At 45.1% G+C, this 18,032-nt stretch overlaps 1 protein-coding gene across 2 annotated transcripts in view; it reads right to left on the bottom strand.

Moving 5' to 3' along the window:
- MYRFL (myelin regulatory factor like) overlaps positions 1-18,032 on the bottom strand; it is a 224,217-nt gene that overhangs the window by 181,460 nt on the left and 24,725 nt on the right. For both annotated transcript variants that reach the window (XM_088452465.1, XM_088452466.1), the window contains exons 3-4: positions 5,740-5,798; positions 3,553-3,808 (exon numbers count right to left, since the gene is read on the bottom strand). In XM_088452465.1, coding sequence (XP_088308591.1) covers positions 3,553-3,808; positions 5,740-5,798 — 315 coding nt within the window. The remainder of the gene's footprint in view (positions 1-3,552; positions 3,809-5,739; positions 5,799-18,032) is intronic.

The raw sequence follows: 18,032 nt of genomic DNA, 5'->3' as shown, positions 1-18,032 counted from the left end.
TATTAATGAGAGAGGTCAGATGAGAATAGCCAGACTGGTTTATGCTAACAGGAAGACAATTATGTGCAACAACAGTGCAGTGGCGTCCCTCCCCGTGGTGACGCCAGATGCGGATAGAATTGTAATGCAGTGTGCTGACAAAGGGGGTGTGGCCTTGATGGTAGGGGGCATGGCCCTGTGGGTAGTGAGTGTGGCCCCATGGCCCAAACCCCATTTTAGTGACTCTGGGGGTCCCAGAGATGCGGACTGCCCCCGGGACCAGTCTGTGTTTAGTGCCAACTCCCTCACTGTCAGGAGCAGAGTGTTGTACGTACAGTCCTGTCACTGAGGAGTCGGCACTTTGGTGACACCCCCTTGTGACGCCACTGCAACAGTGACATGCAGAAGAGCATCTCTGAATACACAGCAAGTAGAACCTTCAAGTGGATGGTTAAAAAAGCCTACACTCGATACGATATTGTGAGCAATTTACCTTGAACTCTCCCGGGCACTCCAGGGCACGATAAGCAGCAAAAGCTGCACAATGAGACACAAGATTTATTGATCATAATTTAATGATTTGCATATCATTAGATCATGCATGACTGCAGACAGATGCATGCACGGATCAGGGAGATCCATGATGCATGCAACTGTGTGAAAAAAATTAATAAAAGTGTAAAAAAAACATTTTTTTTTTAAAAACGGTGTGCCCCCCTCCCTATGCACAACCAGCCCCGGGCTTGGAGACCCAGTACTGGTTGTGCTAAATACAGGGGACAAATGACATAGGGGTCCCCTGTATTTAACACAACCATCATCTGGCTTTTCAGAGCTAGCCCTGGTTGTCAAAATACAGGGGACAAAAAATGTAGGGGTACCCTCTATTTAGCACAACCAGCACTGGGCTCTGAGCTGGTCCTGGTTATGGAAATACGGGGGACAAAAAGTGTAGGGGTCCCCTGTATATCCATATCCAGCACCAAACCCTTTCTAGCTACAAACGATGTGATCCATGCATTGTTTGTCCCTTGTACGGTATTTAGAACAACCAGTACTGGGTCTCCAAAGCATGAGGGTGGTTGTGCTTTGGGGGGAGGAAGGGCCACGATGTTTTTTTTTTACTGTTACACTTTTAGCCATTTTTTCTTTTTACACAGATGCACAGATGGACCTCATTGGTCAGTCAATGCATCTGTGTCTTTTATCGCAGGTGCTTGCCGCACGGATCAGTGTGATCTATGTTTTCATGTATGCATCACGTATCTCCCTGATCTGTGCATGCAGCATCATGCAGAACCGAACGACATATCGTTCAGGCATTCACATTGAACGTTATGCCGCCGGATCGTAGACAAGATAGACAGATCTTTCCTTCAGCCAGAAGGATCTGACGAGATGATGAATGACCTGCGGGTACGCGCATCGTCATCGTGAGTGAACACTCAAGATGTGCACATATGCACGATCTGCCGCTCTGATGCGTCGAAAACAGCCAGATCGTGCATATCATCGTACCGTGTTTGGGGGCCTTAACACTTGTAGAACACCACATCAGGTTCCACTCTTGTCAGCTAAAGGTCGGTACACACTATAGCGATATATCTGCAGATCGAGTGATCTGCATATATATCTGCAGATGATGGTCGTTCATACACACTGAGCGACCATCATCTGCATGCTGCAGTCGGTCGGGACGGACTAGGGGCGGGTTGGGGGTGTGGCCCAATCACGGGAGGCGTGGCCATGCCCCCTTCGGAGAAAAAACATTTGCGGCACTGCGTGCTGGGGAAGGGGGCGTTCTGTGCCCCTCAGCCCGGCGCACAGCCAATGGGGGGCGCGATCAGCATGATCGCTCCCCCCCTTTGGCATAGGAGGCAGCTCGGGCTGCTGCTTTAGCAGCCTCGGACAGTCTGCCATTGCAGCCCAGCTGGGCTGCTGTGGATGGGGAGCTGTGCCGGACCTGGGTAAGTAGTACCCACTCGCGGCTCCCCCCCCCTCTCGGCACCCCTGTGTATGGGCAATCGGCAGATCGCCCGTACACATTTGCTGATGGACAGATATGTCTGCAGACATATCTGTTCATTAGCTGTGCAGCATAGCCAATGCGATATGTCAACGACGTTGTTCACAGACATATCATCTGTACACACTGCCGACGGCCAATATATCGGCCAGTGCGTACCCAGCATAAAAATAGGAAACTGAGGCTACAATGGACAGGAGTAGATAAGAAAAAAGTTGCTTGGTCTGACAACTCTTGAAATCTATAACAATATGCAAATTGTATTTAACTGTAATTGTCATATGCTGATAAACCAGGTTATCATTTGAAAATGTGTGCTTAATATGTTCAACACTGATAGCGTTAATTCATCTAAATGTTCCTCATACACAAACATCAGACTTAGTATATCTATATTACTGTACCCGTTATAAATATTATATGTATTGCTTATTATTAGATTAGATAAGAAAACAGGTTCAAATGGTCATGCATATCGATTGTTGTTGCAATGAACATCTGCCTACAATAAATTGAGCCACACCTAAAGTTATCAGTACATTTGCAACAACTCAATGAGAAATCTCAAACAGAAAACACCATTCAGACAAGCTAAAGCAGTTCCAGATGTAATAGTAAAGGTTGGAGCCAATCTGTAGCAACCTATGAATGCAAAGGATCTCTTTGGCGGGTATTAGTAAATCATGGCAGAGGCTCATTCACCATTTACATTGAAGTAAATTAGAGCTTGATCTTTACACAAATATATTAGAGCAAAATCTGTGTAGCAGGTAGTAAAGGTGCTCCAGAAAAATGTCATCACATGGAGACATATCATGTGTGCATGTTATAAGATTTCATACAAGCAGGGTTTTTGTTACAGTACATGTTTTCATGACGCTCGCCATCACCACCACCAAAGTGGGCTGTTGTTTAATCACTGAAAATGGACTGATAGAGGACTGGTGCTAAGGGGTCTATTTACTAAGCCTTGGATGGAGATAAAGTGTACGGAGATGAGGTACCATCCAATCAGCTCCTAACTGCCATGTCCCAGCTTTGAAAAATGACACTTAGGAGCTGATTGGCTGGTACCTTCTCTCCGTTCACTTTATCTCCTACCAAGGCTTAGTAAATAGACCCCTAAGTGCCTACAGAGATCATGAAAATGATCAAGTGACTTATGGGTTAACCCTTTTTTTTAGCAGTCTGGTGAGTACAAATCTCTAAGAAGAGAGCCATTTGGACACATGGTGTCAGTATAAGAGTAAAGGGTTAGGGTCTGGAATTGTATATAATATGGAGCAAGAAATATGTGCCCGGGCTTTATAGTTTATACATAATGAGGTTGCTAGTGGCAAATACAAGCAAATAATTCTCTACCTGTCTGCTATGAGAATTATGCAATTCCATGTAACTAGATAGAAGATCTGCACAGTGTTTAACAGTATAACATTGGAAAAAAAGAAATGCAACATGATCACATTATTATGGATTGATTGTGGGACTTACATGAATATTTTATTGGCCAAACAGTATAATACACCACAAGAATGTCTTAAGGTTACCTGCTGCTTGGAGATAGCCTCTGCTGACTATACGACTGAGTATATTCCATGCAGGATGGTGTTGGAGAAACATTCCATGGAGTCCCCTGATTATTCACTTTCATACAGTTGTCCTGTGAAGCACTGAAAGAATGGAGTTTGGTGTTTGGCTGAGAGCCAGAGTTTGGTGTTCGCTCCATGTATCGGGAGGATACTGAAGAATGTGATGGAAGGGAGGGCTGAAACCCATTGGACCGGCAAGGAGTGTGGATTACACCTGAAAAGTAAAGTAAGTCTTCTGGATCAAGAGAAGAGTCCCCAATAGATTGACTACGGAAAGGGCAACAGTAACCAACGTTTATGTGCCTTTAAGCACCATATCATACCAGTTTTTAATTAATAAATACATTTATTTTGTATTCTCCGACATAGCCATTTCAGGGTAGACTCTAGACTCCATGCTCATGCCATGTCCTCCAATTGTACAGTTCATAATCAAACACTGCTAAAAAAAAATCCTTGCACTTTTAGGGCCGTCCTTGTTGTTTTTTTCCGCAGTTGCACCTGTGACTTTATGCTAATGCTGCTACAAAGCCCTTCCCTTGTGTACATACGTGCGTCCCAATGTGCGGAGACGCCCACTCAGCATCTAGAGAAGCTGCAATCCCGTCTGGTGTGTCCCCTATGGCAGGTGCAGTTTCTCCTTATGGCTTGATTCAGAGTTGTACACAAACCCCATGGTTTCTTACAACTCCAATGGTTGCCGATTTGCGTGCGTGCAGGATCGTTACTGTGCATATGCCGATCAGTGTCTTCGATGACGGTCGCCATCCCCTCTAAGCCGCAGCATGATTGGGGGGGTGGGGAAGGGGCAGCGACGGGGAGCGCTTTTGAAATTTCCGGCAAGGAGCCCCGTTTTCAAGGCGCGTCAACAATAGTGTCTACGTCATCCTACGCAGTTTCACTGGCCTTGACTGCGTGAACCGGAGGGTTACTCAGATGGGCGATGTTCAAGCAAGTGATCCTATGGCTGCATCCTCAGACGCAGCAACAGATCACAGAAGCCATCAGGAGGCGTCTATTTACACAAGATGCCTCCTGTAGCAATAGCTTATTATTGCAGAACTACTGCGTACAAAATCGCAGCGGCTGTGCAATAGCGTATAACTCTGAATCAGGCCTATTGTTCCCAGTGTAATAATAAGTGATTTCTCCCTTGGTGATAGATATAAGATGAATGAAATGGCAGTGTGTTTTCAAGAGCATATTCTGCATTAGCAATGTGATTATATATAGTTTGAATAATAAATGAATAGGTCTGATGCTCCATGAAAATCTCACTCCCACAGTTCATGCAAAATATTACAATTATATGATGTACTTGGCTCAAAAAAATCATGCTATACCTTATACACAGGAATATTGATTTTATAAGGGAATTTCTGAGATTAATTGGCATATTTAACATTGACAAGGCTTTCAGAGACTTAAACTTGCGACTATGGCACGAAAAATGAATGCTTTACCTGCAGAGTTTGGGTAGAATGTATGTGCATGCTCGGCTTTACCCTCAGAGTTTGGGCAGAAGGTATGGGCCTGCCCTGCTTTACCTGCAATGTATGGGCAGAATGTATCTGCCTGGCTCTACCTGCAGAGTTTGAACAGAATGTATGGGCATGCCCTGCTTTACCTGCAGAGTTTGGGCAGAATGTATGTGCATGCCCGACTCTACCTGCAACGTTTGGGCAGAATGTATGTGGATGCCCCGGCTCTACCTGCAAAGTATGGGCAGAATGTATGTGCATGCCCTGCTCTACCTGCAGAGTTTTGGGCAGAATGTATGTGCATGCCCGGCTCTCCCTGCAACGTTTGACCAGAATGTATGTGGATGCTTGGCTCTACCTGCAGAGTTTGAACAGAATGTATGTTTATATATATATTGAGTTTCTGCGTCTAGCTTTTGAGCCACAAACATTGCAAAGTCAGGTCATTTGTCTGATATAGCTGGCAATATTGCTGATATTTTTTATGCCTTGTCCCTAACATATCCATAAAACTGCAGGATCTAGAGCAATCCATATTGATCATACTGTTTTACATAAGGTAAGTGTAAATGATGATTTAATTCCTGATCCTGACTTCTATCCACATGCTCTTTTATACAGGTGACCAAGTTCAAAGTTTCTAGTAATAATGAACTTTACCTACCATTGATTTGTGGTGGCGAACATGGCTCTGATCCAGAATCAGGTGGTGAGTCCGGTAATCTAGATTATGCATAATGATTTAATAACTCTTATTAACATATAAAAAATAACATATTACAAATAATCTATTAGGTTTATTACAGTAAATATAATAAAGCCATGGCAATTAGTAGAACAAAATGAAGAACAAATAAGCATAACAAAATTAAACTATTCTAAAGCATGAACTACTATGATCCGAGGGAACATACTAAAACGAACCTGTTGCTAATCATTAATCTCATTCTGTTTATGTGTTTCCTAAAGTAGTTGCACACTTTTCTAGCTTGTAATCAGTGCATTTTGTCTACGAAAATAGGTTGATGCAAGGTTTACAGTAGCTTTCATAACGGAATACTTTCACTTATTTCTTTCTGTTTCTGGAACCAGTTATAAAAATAAGAAATTAAAAATGACACTAAAAATGTTTCCAATTTTGCGTACCGCTGAGTTCCAGCACTGCTTTTAAGAACGATGGCCACCCATAGTACAAACTATTACATTTTCTGTGTCTGTAGGGCAGTGTCAGGTGGATGTTTGAGATCATTAGAAATTTCTGTCTGGGAAACAGCAGTTGTGATGAAGAACACTGTTCCCGTGTTGCACCACAGTGATTTTAGGTCAAAGTGCTGCCTGCAATATTTTCTGTACTGAAAATTGATATTACACCACAGGGTACATTAAAGAGCCTGACTTAACAATTTTATTGTATTGCAAGGATAAAAGATAGCAATGCTCTTAATCAAACACAATTAGGTAAGTCATTATAACTTAGATAAACTGTAAGTAGAACTGAGGGCCTGATTCAGCAAGGAACGTACAGGAGAAAACGCACTTGCCCGAAGTTATTGCTCTGTGCGTGCGTATGCATGGCACTGTGTGGGCGCGAACTTGCCAGTGCAAGCGGATTATGGTACGCAGATTACATGCAGTGTGTACAAAATTGATTGACAGGAAGTGCCATTTGTGGGTGGTAACGGGGGGTGGTCAGGCGAATGCAGGCGTTCTAACGCAGTTATAGGGGCATGCATAATGAAGGCAGTTCGGCGGCATACGCAGCCATTCCATAAACTGTACGCAGGAAGCAGCCAAAATCCTGCGGCAGGTCAGGTCAACCACTATTATACTAATGGGTCCGATGGTTCTCGATGTTACCGATATTTACGCTACCTTGCATGTTGATCAGGCTGTGAGTAAAGGTAAACACGGTCACCATGCGTATGCATTATCATATTCTCGCGGTGGACAGGTGCGTGCTTTGCATCCGTGCGTTCCTTGCTGAATCGGGGCCTGATTCAGAGCCGGACGCTATTTGCGCTCGCTCGGTCAGAAAAAGGGGCCGGCTATTTAAATTGAGCGCTCGCTCTTTGCGGTCTGTTGATGCCTCTATGTCTGAGCGAGCGAGCGAACTAAACATGCGCTCGCTATTTTGTAAAGACGCCCCCTGGCCGCTCGCATCATACGTCATCACCAGCTATTTATTTGATTAATCGAGTACATCGAAAGGCATCTGAACTGCTCGCAGTGCTTGTGGTAGGTTTATCCTACCGCAATCATGCGAACAGTTCAGGCTAAGAGACAACTGGTCGTTGTCTGCATCTGTCATCGCCTGAACCTACTGTCCAACCTGACAATATTGTCAGTTTGTGCAGGTTCGGGGGATCGGCACAATGGGCCTGATTCAGAGCCGGACGCTATTTGCGCTCGATCGTCCCGAAAAAGGGGCTAGCTATTTAAATTAACCGTTCGCTCTTTGCGGTCTGTTGACGCCTCTATGTCTGAACGAGCGAACAAAACATGCGAACGTAATTTTGAAAAAAACGCCCCATAGACGCTTGCATCATACGTCATGTCCGCTATTTATTAGATTAATCGAGTACATCGGACGACGTATGAACTGCTCGCTATTCTTGTGGTTGGTTTTTCCTACCACAATCATGCGAGCAGTTCTAACTATAAAACAACCAAGTGACGTGGTCGATGACGCTGCTTTGTTAATTATGCACACCCTTAAAACGCCCGTTTTGACCATTTGGCATGCCTGCGTTCGGATCTCCACTCCCCGTTTTCAAGCACCTTCCCCTGTTACCACCCACAAACGCCTCATCCTGTCATTCAAATTAGCAGGCACTCGCTATTTGGCGAGCACTCGATTTCCGACCGCACTGACCGGTTGGCGCATGCGCATTACGACCCATATGCATGCGCGGTTGTGCGAAATCGCTTGGAGCGAACGAGCGGCCGCTTACGAGCGGCTCTAAATCAGGCCCTTAGGCCCTTGAATGCGGAAACTCCACTATTTTGAACATTTCAAAATAGGTCTCTGAGTGTTATTAAATATGTGCATTAATCCTGTAAACAGTATAATTTCCCTACGGCCTGATGTGGCTACAGCTATTCATCGCTACAATACTCAACCATCGAATTCCACTCTAGAAACCTACTGTATCTACAGTGTAAATGGTTTCTAGAGATGTTCCTTACAGCACAGGCATATCTTGGTTACACATTATTATACGTGGGGAAACAAATTGGGGAAATTGCTGTGGATGATGTCTGGACCATTGAGGAAGCGCTCTTATATTATTATGGCTATTAGGAATCCTGCTACAGACGAAACCCATATCCAAACTTCTTAAATATTGCCCCATTTTCATGACTTATATACCAAACTTTATCAACCTATATCGGTGGTCAGACCGATTCATCACAGAGTTCTCACAGAAACAAAATTGCCTACACTCAAGGCGCACATCCACTAGCAGATAATAATGGACAACTGAACGATAACGACATAGTTATCGTTCAATCGTCCATTAATCGTGAACTAAAATGTTGGAAACGACCAGCGATACACGCTCCCGCTGGTCGTTTCCGACATCAATCATCGCCCGAACATGCCGGTCAATCTGCCTATAACGACAGATTGACAATGTTCGGGGATGATGGAGGGTGCCTACACTGAACGACTAATCGTTCAGTGTAGGCACTGCAGGGGCTGGACAACGACAGTACAATTACGATGTCCTAATCGTCATGTCATTGCCTCATCTGTTAGAGGATATGCGGCATTACTCAAACTCAAAGAAATGTTCTATAAACGAGATGTAGTCAGCCACCCTGTGTACATAATGCTGGTGGTCAGAATCCTGGCTCTAGAATCCTGACTGCTGCAATCCCAATGGTGAGTATTAGGGTTAAGCTGTGGGAGGGGAGGATTAGGGTCAGGCTGTGGGAGGAGACGGTTAGGGTTAGGCTGTGGGAGGGGAGGGTTAAGGTAGGCTGCGGGAGGGGAGGGTTAGGCTCTGGGGAAGAGGGTTAGGGTTAGGCTGTGGGAGAGGAGGGTTAGGGGCAGGCTGTGGGAGGGGAGGGTTAGGCTGCAGGAAAGGTGGGTTACGAGTAGAGTTGAGGGAAGGGTTAGAATACTTACCAGCATATGTTGGGATTTCCACCACCGGGATTTCGCTGACGGGATTCTAACTGCATTATCAGCGCCGGGATTGAGTACCCAACTAACATTACTGAGTCAGAACTAACTGCTACCATTGCCCGTTTATTACTGCATAAAACTCCTGGACCTGACGGGTTTACCAACTATAGTTCAGACTTTTACAACCAGACTGATGCCAACATTTTAGGACAATCCATCTTACCCTTACGTGACAAATGCCCACACAACACTTAATCCTAAACCTGACAAAGACTCCCTTTTAGTCGACTCTGTGACAGGATCAGCATAATTCCACAGGCGGTAAATGTGGAATATCCATATCTCCCAGGTTTGGCAGAGCAAAGGCATTAGGAAAGTGTAATGTCCATTTCAGGTGTTGCCTGAATCAGAATCTTGAAGGCAGCTGATTACAGGCACCTGCGCGAGGCTGGTTTAAGAACTGCAGAGACACTGGGGAAACTGAGCTTGACTGTGAGATAGTCGCCCAGCTTATAGGCCCGGGGGTGACTAGTGTTAGGGATCCAGGACCTGCGAGTCCACTGAAGAAAATATTGCTGTTTGGAAGACTGTGTAACATCTTGCCTGTAAACTGCCATATCTTGTGTACCTGCCTGTGGTAAGCAATAAAGCTACTGATGGATTTTACCCGGTCTATGTGATTCTTGTCACATTTGGCGCCCAAACAGGGACTTGCTGGAAATAACTACGTAGCTGGAGCCCGCATACAGTGACCGGATCCACGCACAGCGGCAGTGAGGCACTTTGCAGGAAGCTACCCACTGCGCAGCGGTTTGGTGAGTGAGTCGCTTTACTAGCAGCTGGGCGAGTGTGGCAGGCCAGCCATAAAACGGCAGTTGTTCACAGTGATAATATGTCTGTGTATATGCACATTGTGCACAATATAATAACTGCTTAATTCCTATGTCTGTGGTTGAGTACCCAGGGAATGTAGTGCAGTTTTAAAGCTGCTGTTATAGAGTGCTGTATCTGGCTTGCAAAATAGAATTTATAAAGCCTGCTAAATTTGTCCATTAAGGGATAAAGCAGTGTAATATGGAGGAATTGATTAAACTGTTTCCAGAATTGGTTGTAGGGCAGCAAGCTTTGGCTGCTGGACAACAAACTGAAATCCAGATGTTACATGCAGAGTTAACTGAAGTGAGGAATGGTGGGCATGAGTGAGAGGTGTTACAGAAGCTTACTCCATTTGATGACATTGAAGCTTTTCTGTGCACCTTTGAGCGTACTGCCTCACATTTAAAATGGCCTGAGGAGGAGTAGGCTGCCAGACTTGCTCCCTGTCTCACAGGGGAACCTCAGAGAGCATATGTTGATTTAAACGTGACTGAGGCAAACTCCTATCAGCACTTGAAAAAGGCCAGGTCCAGCTGGCCAAATTAGCCAAGCTGAGTAAGGTGTGGTTGCAGCCAGACAAGAACTCTGCTCAGTGTATAGTAGAGATGGTGGCTTTGGACCATGCTGTGTGGGTACTAGATCGTGTGGTGCAACAGTGGGCTCTACAGGCTGATCCTCAAATGTTTGAGGCGTTAGCGGTGGTGATTGAATGGTACCTGACTCTTGGGAAGTTAAACAAAGCCAAACAGGGATTCCAGCCAGTTCCCAAGCCTAGAACCCAGGTCCGGGTTGTTAAAGCCAACAACCAACCTCAAGCTGCGTGTTTTGACTGCAGCGAGCCCGGTCATTTGCGCCAGCACTGCCCAAAGCAGGGCAAGCCGATGGACTGTAGTGCTGGAAAAACAACTCGACCAGTGGTCAGCATGGCTGCTAGAAGCACTTTACCGGCACAAACTACCTTGTTTCATTTGATGGTGCAAGTGGAAGGCTGGGAGATCTGGGCCTTAGTGGATACTGGCAGCGAATTAACCATCATCTCTGCCAACCTGCTTCCACCTGGGGCTGATCAGGTGCTACCCCCGGTAAAGATTATATGTGTAAATGTGGATGTAGAAGAATGCCCCCGAGTGCACTTCTCAATAGTGATCAAAAGGCGATCCCTGAAGGTGATAGCCGCAGTAGCCGCCAGGCCACACTACCCATTGATCCTAGGTCGGGACTTTCCGTTGTTACAAGAGGTGGTTACATGGAATGATGACAGCAGAAGGTGCACATCAGAGGTGTCCCTGGAGCCAAGCTCTGCTGTTTCCCAAAGTTTGGTGGTTGTAATGCCCTCCTTGGCCAGTGAGCAACCGGAGGGGAGTGAGTCCGAGACATAGTGAGTTCCCATTGGCAAGGAAGTGTCCTTGCAGGACTTTGGCCAGGATCAACAGAATGATGGGAACTTGATAAATGCATTTGAAAATGTTGTAGAGATAAATGGTAGAGTAATCACGGTTTTACCAGCAGAAGGTGTACCCTACTTTGCATTGAAAAATTATTTGTTATATCGAGTAACCTATTTGCAAGGTAAGAGAGGAGACCAATTGTTGGTTCCCAAGAAACACGAGCAGTTGGTGTTAAGGGTGGCAGTGGGACCTGTTCATTATAAAGTTCGACAGGAGGGTAGAAGGAAAGAAGTGCAAATCTACCATGTAAACCTGTTAAAACCCTGGAAAGAGAGCGCTGGTCAGCCCTCTTTGGTTGCCAAGAAAACCCCGGAATGTCAGGTACCCATTGAAGTTGCCCTTAATCCCTGCCAGAAACAGGAGGCGGTTGGTTTAGTAGCACAGCACCAAGATGTGTTCTCTGCCATTCCGGAAAAAAACGACATTATCCAGCATGATATAGTTACTCCTCCTGGGGTGGTAATAAAACAGAGGCCATACCGTACACCCAAAGCAAAGTGGGCAGCGGTTAAACAGGAAGCAGAGGAGATGCTGCGCCTAGGGGTCATAGAGGAATCAAATAGCGAATGGAAGAATCTCATAGTTTTAGTGCCTAAGCCTTCAGGTGCTTTAAGATTCTGCAATGATTTTCGCAAATTAAATAAAGTGTCACAGTTTGATTCCTATCCGATGACCTGGGTGGACGAGCTGGTGGAGAATTTAGCAAACAGCCAGTATCTCACCACCCTAGATTTGACAAAAGGGTATTGACAGATTCCTTTAACTGAGACTGCTAAGGCCAAAACAGCCTTCTCTACCTCAGAAGGTTTGTTTCAGTATAAAATGCTGCCGTTTGGTTTGCATGGGGCTCCGGCAACCTTCCAGAGGTCTATGAACAGGTTGCTGCGGCCTCACAAGGAATATGCAGCTGCATATCTAGATGACATAGTCATCTTTAGCCCCAACTGGGAGTCACACCTACCAAGAGTAGAAGCAGTGTTGCAATCTTTATGGGCACATGGGTTTACAGCTAATCCTGAGAAGTGTTCCATAGGAATGGTGAAGGCAAAATATTTGGGATATATTGTAGGCAGAGGGCAGGTAAAACCTCAGCCCAGTAAGGTGGAGGCAGTCTTCACATGGCCTAAACTCAAAATGTAAATCCCAGCTCAGAACATTCCTTGGCCTAGTGCGTTACTACCACAGATTCATTCATGATTTTGCCACTAGGACAGCACCATTAACAGAGTGTCTTAATAAACAGTCCCCAGACAAGATCGTATGGTCTAGAGCAGCAGAAGCTGCATGACAGAATTTAAGGCGCGCCTTGTGTGCAGAACCTGTTCAGCAGGCTCCTAACTTTAAAAAGCAGTTTATATTGCAGACAGATGCCTCAGTTACGGGATTGGGGGCAGTCCTTTCCCAAGTGGTAGAAGGGGAAGAGAAACCTATCCTCTACCTTAGCCAGAAATTGCTACCCAGGGAGCACAAGTACTAAACTGTGGAGCAAGAGTGCTTGGCAATTAAGTGGGCAGTAGACTCGTTAAAATATTATTTGTTGGGGCTGGAGTTTTTGTTGGTTACAGATCATGCCCCTTTACAGTGGATGCACACTAACAAAGAAGCAAATGCTCATGTAACCCGCTGGTTTTTGTCTTTGCAGCCGTTTAAGTTTGAGGCGCAGCATAGTCTGGGGAAACAGCACCTCAATGCTGATGCCCTTTCCAGGTGGTTTGTTGGGCCCGATCCTCCAAGCAACCCTATGGTGAAGCTAGAGGAGGAAGAGGGTGAGGATGACGAATGGTGGAAAATGGTAGAGACGGATGGCACAAATAGATGTGGGCAAGGCAGATAGCTCACCTGAAAGTGTTTTAGCTTCACCAGGGTGGTTGAAGCTAAGGGGGGAGGAGTGTGACAGGGTCGGCATAATTCCACATGAGGTAACTGTGGAATATCCATATCTCCTAGGTTTGGCAGAGCAAAGGCATTAGGTATGTGTAATGCCCAGTTCAGGTGTTGCCTGAATCAGAATCTAGAAGGCAGCTGATTACAGACACCTGTGTGAGGCTGGTTTAAAAACTGCAGACACACTGGGGAAACTGAGCCTGATGGTGAGATAGTTGCCCAGCTTATAGGCCTGGGGGTGACTAGTGAAAAATATTGCTGTTTGGAAGACTGTGTAACATCTTTCCTGTGAAACTGCCTTATCCTCTGTACCTGGCTGTGGTGAGCAATAAAGCTACTGATGGATTTTACCTGGTCTATGTGATTCTTGTCACAACTCCTATTGACCCATATCTCTCCTCAATACAGACTTCAAAATTCCCTCGAAAATAATGGCTAATAGGCTATATTATCATACGTGTTGACCTCACACCAAGGTGTTTGCATCCATGGCAGCCATTCTGTGAGGGCTCTATGTACAGGTATTGCAACAGTGTTGGCCACTGCTTAACAAAAGGACTCTGGGAGGGATGCTACTCAGTATGGACATCCACAAATCTTTTGACACTGTTGCTTTGCCCCACCTTTTAGAGAGACATGAATCCGACCCCTCCTTTATCAGCTAAATTTGCTATTTTACTCACAGTCCTCCACTTCATTGCTGGTTAATGTAGGTAAAGGGAAACCTATACCAACGTAAAAAGGTACACATTAGGGTTTTCCTCTCATCTATCAATTTTAATCTTTCAATTGACTCACTTTTCTGCATTTTACAGTCTTGGGACCAAATGTAATAGGTAGTCTGTTTTAGTAACAGTACAAACTCGCACTTTCTCGCACTTTTAAAAAGTGCGAGTTTGTACTGAAACTCGCAAATTCAATAGCCTGCGAACTTTTCAGCTCGAGGCAAGTTTAGGAAAGTAAACTGACACCTTTTAATGCGAGTAGCATTAAAAGGTGCGAGTTTTAGAGAAGCCATCACAGATCAGTGAGATCCGTGATGGCTTCTGTGTGTGTAAAAAAAAAAAAAAAAAAAACGTGCACACCCTCCCCAAAAGCATAACCAGCCCTGGGCTTTATAAAGCCTGCTCTGGTTCTAAAAATACAGGGGCCAAAATGCGTAGGGGTCCCCTGTATATTAAGAACCAGAACAGGGCTTTGTTGAGCTGGTCCTGGTTCTGGAAAATCAGGGGACAAAACGAGTAGGGGTCCCCTGAAAATTCCAGAACCAGCACCGAACTCTTTCTAGCGGTTTCCCCAGCCAAAGCATTATCCCTGAACGCTAGTCAGTCCAGGCCGGGGATGCCTGGGGAGTTGGGTACCCCCCCAATAAAGGGGTACCCCTCTCCAGGGCACCCCAGGCCTAGACTGATAGCCCGGGGCTATCCCCGGCACCCTAGGGTGGTGGGTGCCGGGATGATAGTGTAAAAATAAAGTTTGCATATTGTCTTTAGTTGTAGATCCACAAGTACCAGCAAGCTTTCCCTGCATGCTGGTATTTGGAGAACCACAAATACCAGCATGCGGGGCATTACGGGCCTGCTGGCACTTGTAGTTCCACAACTAAAGAAATACGTGAATAAACAAACATATACCGTGAAAGTAAAATTTTAATAAAACATACATGCACACTCACACATACTCACCTAGTATCCGAAGCAATCCATAGGGATGTACCTGAAAAAAAAAAAAAAAAAAACAACCATACTCACCTCTCCTATGCGTAGATCACGTCCACTTCTCCAAGTAGGCAATCCAGGGGTTAAAATAAAAAAACGCAAAAAACCCGATCCATGCCGGACTGAGCAAAGGTATGTGTGTACACATACCTTTGCTCCGCGTAAATGACCGGGGCACACGTGTGCCCAGTCAGTGAAGGGGCCGCCAGCCAATCAGGGAGCATCTCCGTCGGAGCAGCTCCCTGATTAGCTGAATGCGGCCAGCCTGTGTCTCCCATAGACTTCTATGGTCGCGACATTGTATCATTGATGTAACCACAAGATTAACCTCAATTAATCTTGCAGCTACGATGTAGCGGTTCCCACCATAGACTTCAATGGGAATTTCTCACCATAGAAGTCTATGGGAGTCAAAGGCTGGCCGCATTCAGCTAATCAGGGAGCTGCTCCGACGGAGATGCTCCCTGATTGGCTGGCGGCCCCTTCACTGACGGGGCACACATGTGCCCCGGTCATTTACGCGGAGCAAAGGTATGTGTACACACATACCTTTGCTCAGTCCGGCATGGATCGGGTTTTTTGCGTTTTTTTATTTTAACCCCTGGATTACCAGTGGACGTGATCGACGCATAGGAGAGGTGAGTATGGATTTTTTTTTTTCAGGTACACCCCTATGGATTACTTCGGATACTAGGTGAGTATGTGTGAGTGTGCATGTATGTTTAATTAAAATGTTACTTTTACTGTGTATGTTTGTTTATTTACGTATTCCTTTAGTTGTGGAACTACAAGTGCCAGCGGGCCCGTAATGCCCCACATGCTGGTATTTGTGGTTCTCCAAATACCAGCATGCAGGGAAGGCTTGCTGGTACTTGTGGTTCTACAACTAAAGACAATATGGAAACTTCATATTTACACTTTACACTAACACTATCAACCCGGCACCCACGGCCATAGGGTGCCGGGGATAGCCCCGGGCTATCAGTCTAGGCCTGGGGTGCCCTTGAAAGGGGTACCCCTTTATTGGGGGGATACCCAACTCCCCAGGGATCCCCGGCCTGGACTGGCTAGCGGTCAGGGATAATGCTTTGGCCGGGGAAACCGGTGAAAGATTTTCCCTGGCTGTGGCATTATCCCCCCGCTAGAAAGAGTTCGGTGCTGGTTCTGGAATTTTCAGGGGACCCTACTCGTTTTGTCCCCTGATTTTCCAGAACCAGGACCAGCTCAACAAAGCCATGTGCTGGTTCTTAATATACAGGGGCCCCCTACGCATTTTGGCCCCTGTATTTTTAGATCCAGAACAAGCTTTATAAAGCCCGGGGCTGGTTATGCTTTTGGGGAGGGGGTGCACGTAATTTTTTTTTATTTAAAAACATTTTACATAAGTACACACATAAACATGTACATATCTCATAGATATGTGCATGTTTCTGTGTTAATCTGACCTGCTCAGGATGTACTCGCTAGCCTGAAGCAGGTCTATTATTTGGGTACTTTTGGTAATCTTTTTTTTGCGAGTCTGGAACAGACACTCTATTACATTGGGCGAGTTGATTGATTGTTTTCAATGTGAAAACATCTGGATGCGAGTTTGAGAATGGGGAGTTTTAGTAACTCTGAAAAATGCCAGTTTTAGTGAACAGACACCCTATTACATTGGAGAGTTGTGAAAAATTGCGAGTTTAGCACCAAACTCGCAATTTACCAAAACAGACTACCTATTACATTTGGCCCTTGGTCTCCATTTAAAGGCATCTATGTGGGCAATGCTGACTTCAAACTGTCGGCTTTTGCTGTTGATGTCTTACTGTATATTGGTTATTCTAAAGAATCTTTTAAGTTAATTCTGGATAAATTGCGGAGTTTGGTGCTGTTTAAGGTTTTGCATTCAACATGACTAAATCCACGGGCCTTCCCCTGCACCCTAAAATACATAGACCGAACTGGAGAAACCTTCTCTCACTGACTTGGGGATTCATTTCCCAAAGCAACTTTATGGGTTATATTGACTTAACTTTACTAAAGCCATTTCAGACATTTTGAGGGATATGGAGGCGTGGAGCCATCTCCTTTTATTTTACTTGGGTAGGACTAGTTTGGTTAAAATGGTGACATTTCTTTGGTTTATTTATTTATTGCAATCTCTGCTGCTTCTACTCAAAGAGATGTACAAATATATAATTCCCTGACTGGGAAATTTTAATTTGGCAGGGCAAACGTCTCTGTATTGTGTCGGAAAATTACAAGAATCTAAATCTACCAGAAGAATCAACTTTTCATACGTGCTACATTATAACCATGCTGCCTTACTTAGGTATTTATGGGATTGGCTTGATGCTCATCATTTCTACGCCAATACTTCCGTTGAAGTGCATTTCCTACAGACTGTAGCTTTCTCCATCAACATGATTCAGAAAACCTGCAGCATCTGTACGAGAGCCCTCTATCATGGTCTACACATACATGGAATACAGAGCTCACATACTACTGAGTGCACATAATATTAACGCTCATATCAGTTTCTGCCATTCTTAGGTAATCCTGAGTTTCAGTGTGGAGCAGCAACTTTTCCATTTACCAAATTGTCTTACGATGAGGTGACTTCACTGGTTGCTTGACGGATAAACATACTAAACGCACCAGCCATAGAGAAGTATCTTATTCTTTGTCACTACCACCTTGTATTCTTACAAGCATAGCATTATGTCAGTGGCTTCATTAAGTGGTTCTCGGACCAAGATTGTCAGAACCATTTTCTGCTATCTCTTCCAGCTTCCCAACATGTGATATCCATAAATGACTTATTTTTGAGAATGGTTATGGACCATGGACAGACTCGCACTGGTATGAGTCAATGGCCACTAGTCCTATTTCTCTCCTGCAACACTCTACTCAGTGC

Source organism: Taudactylus pleione, unplaced genomic scaffold (genome assembly GCF_031769625.1).
Source record: "Taudactylus pleione unplaced genomic scaffold, aTauple2 ptg000038l, whole genome shotgun sequence".
Taxonomy (NCBI): Eukaryota; Metazoa; Chordata; class Amphibia; order Anura; family Myobatrachidae; genus Taudactylus; species Taudactylus pleione.
This window is presented reverse-complemented; position numbering and strand designations above follow the sequence as displayed.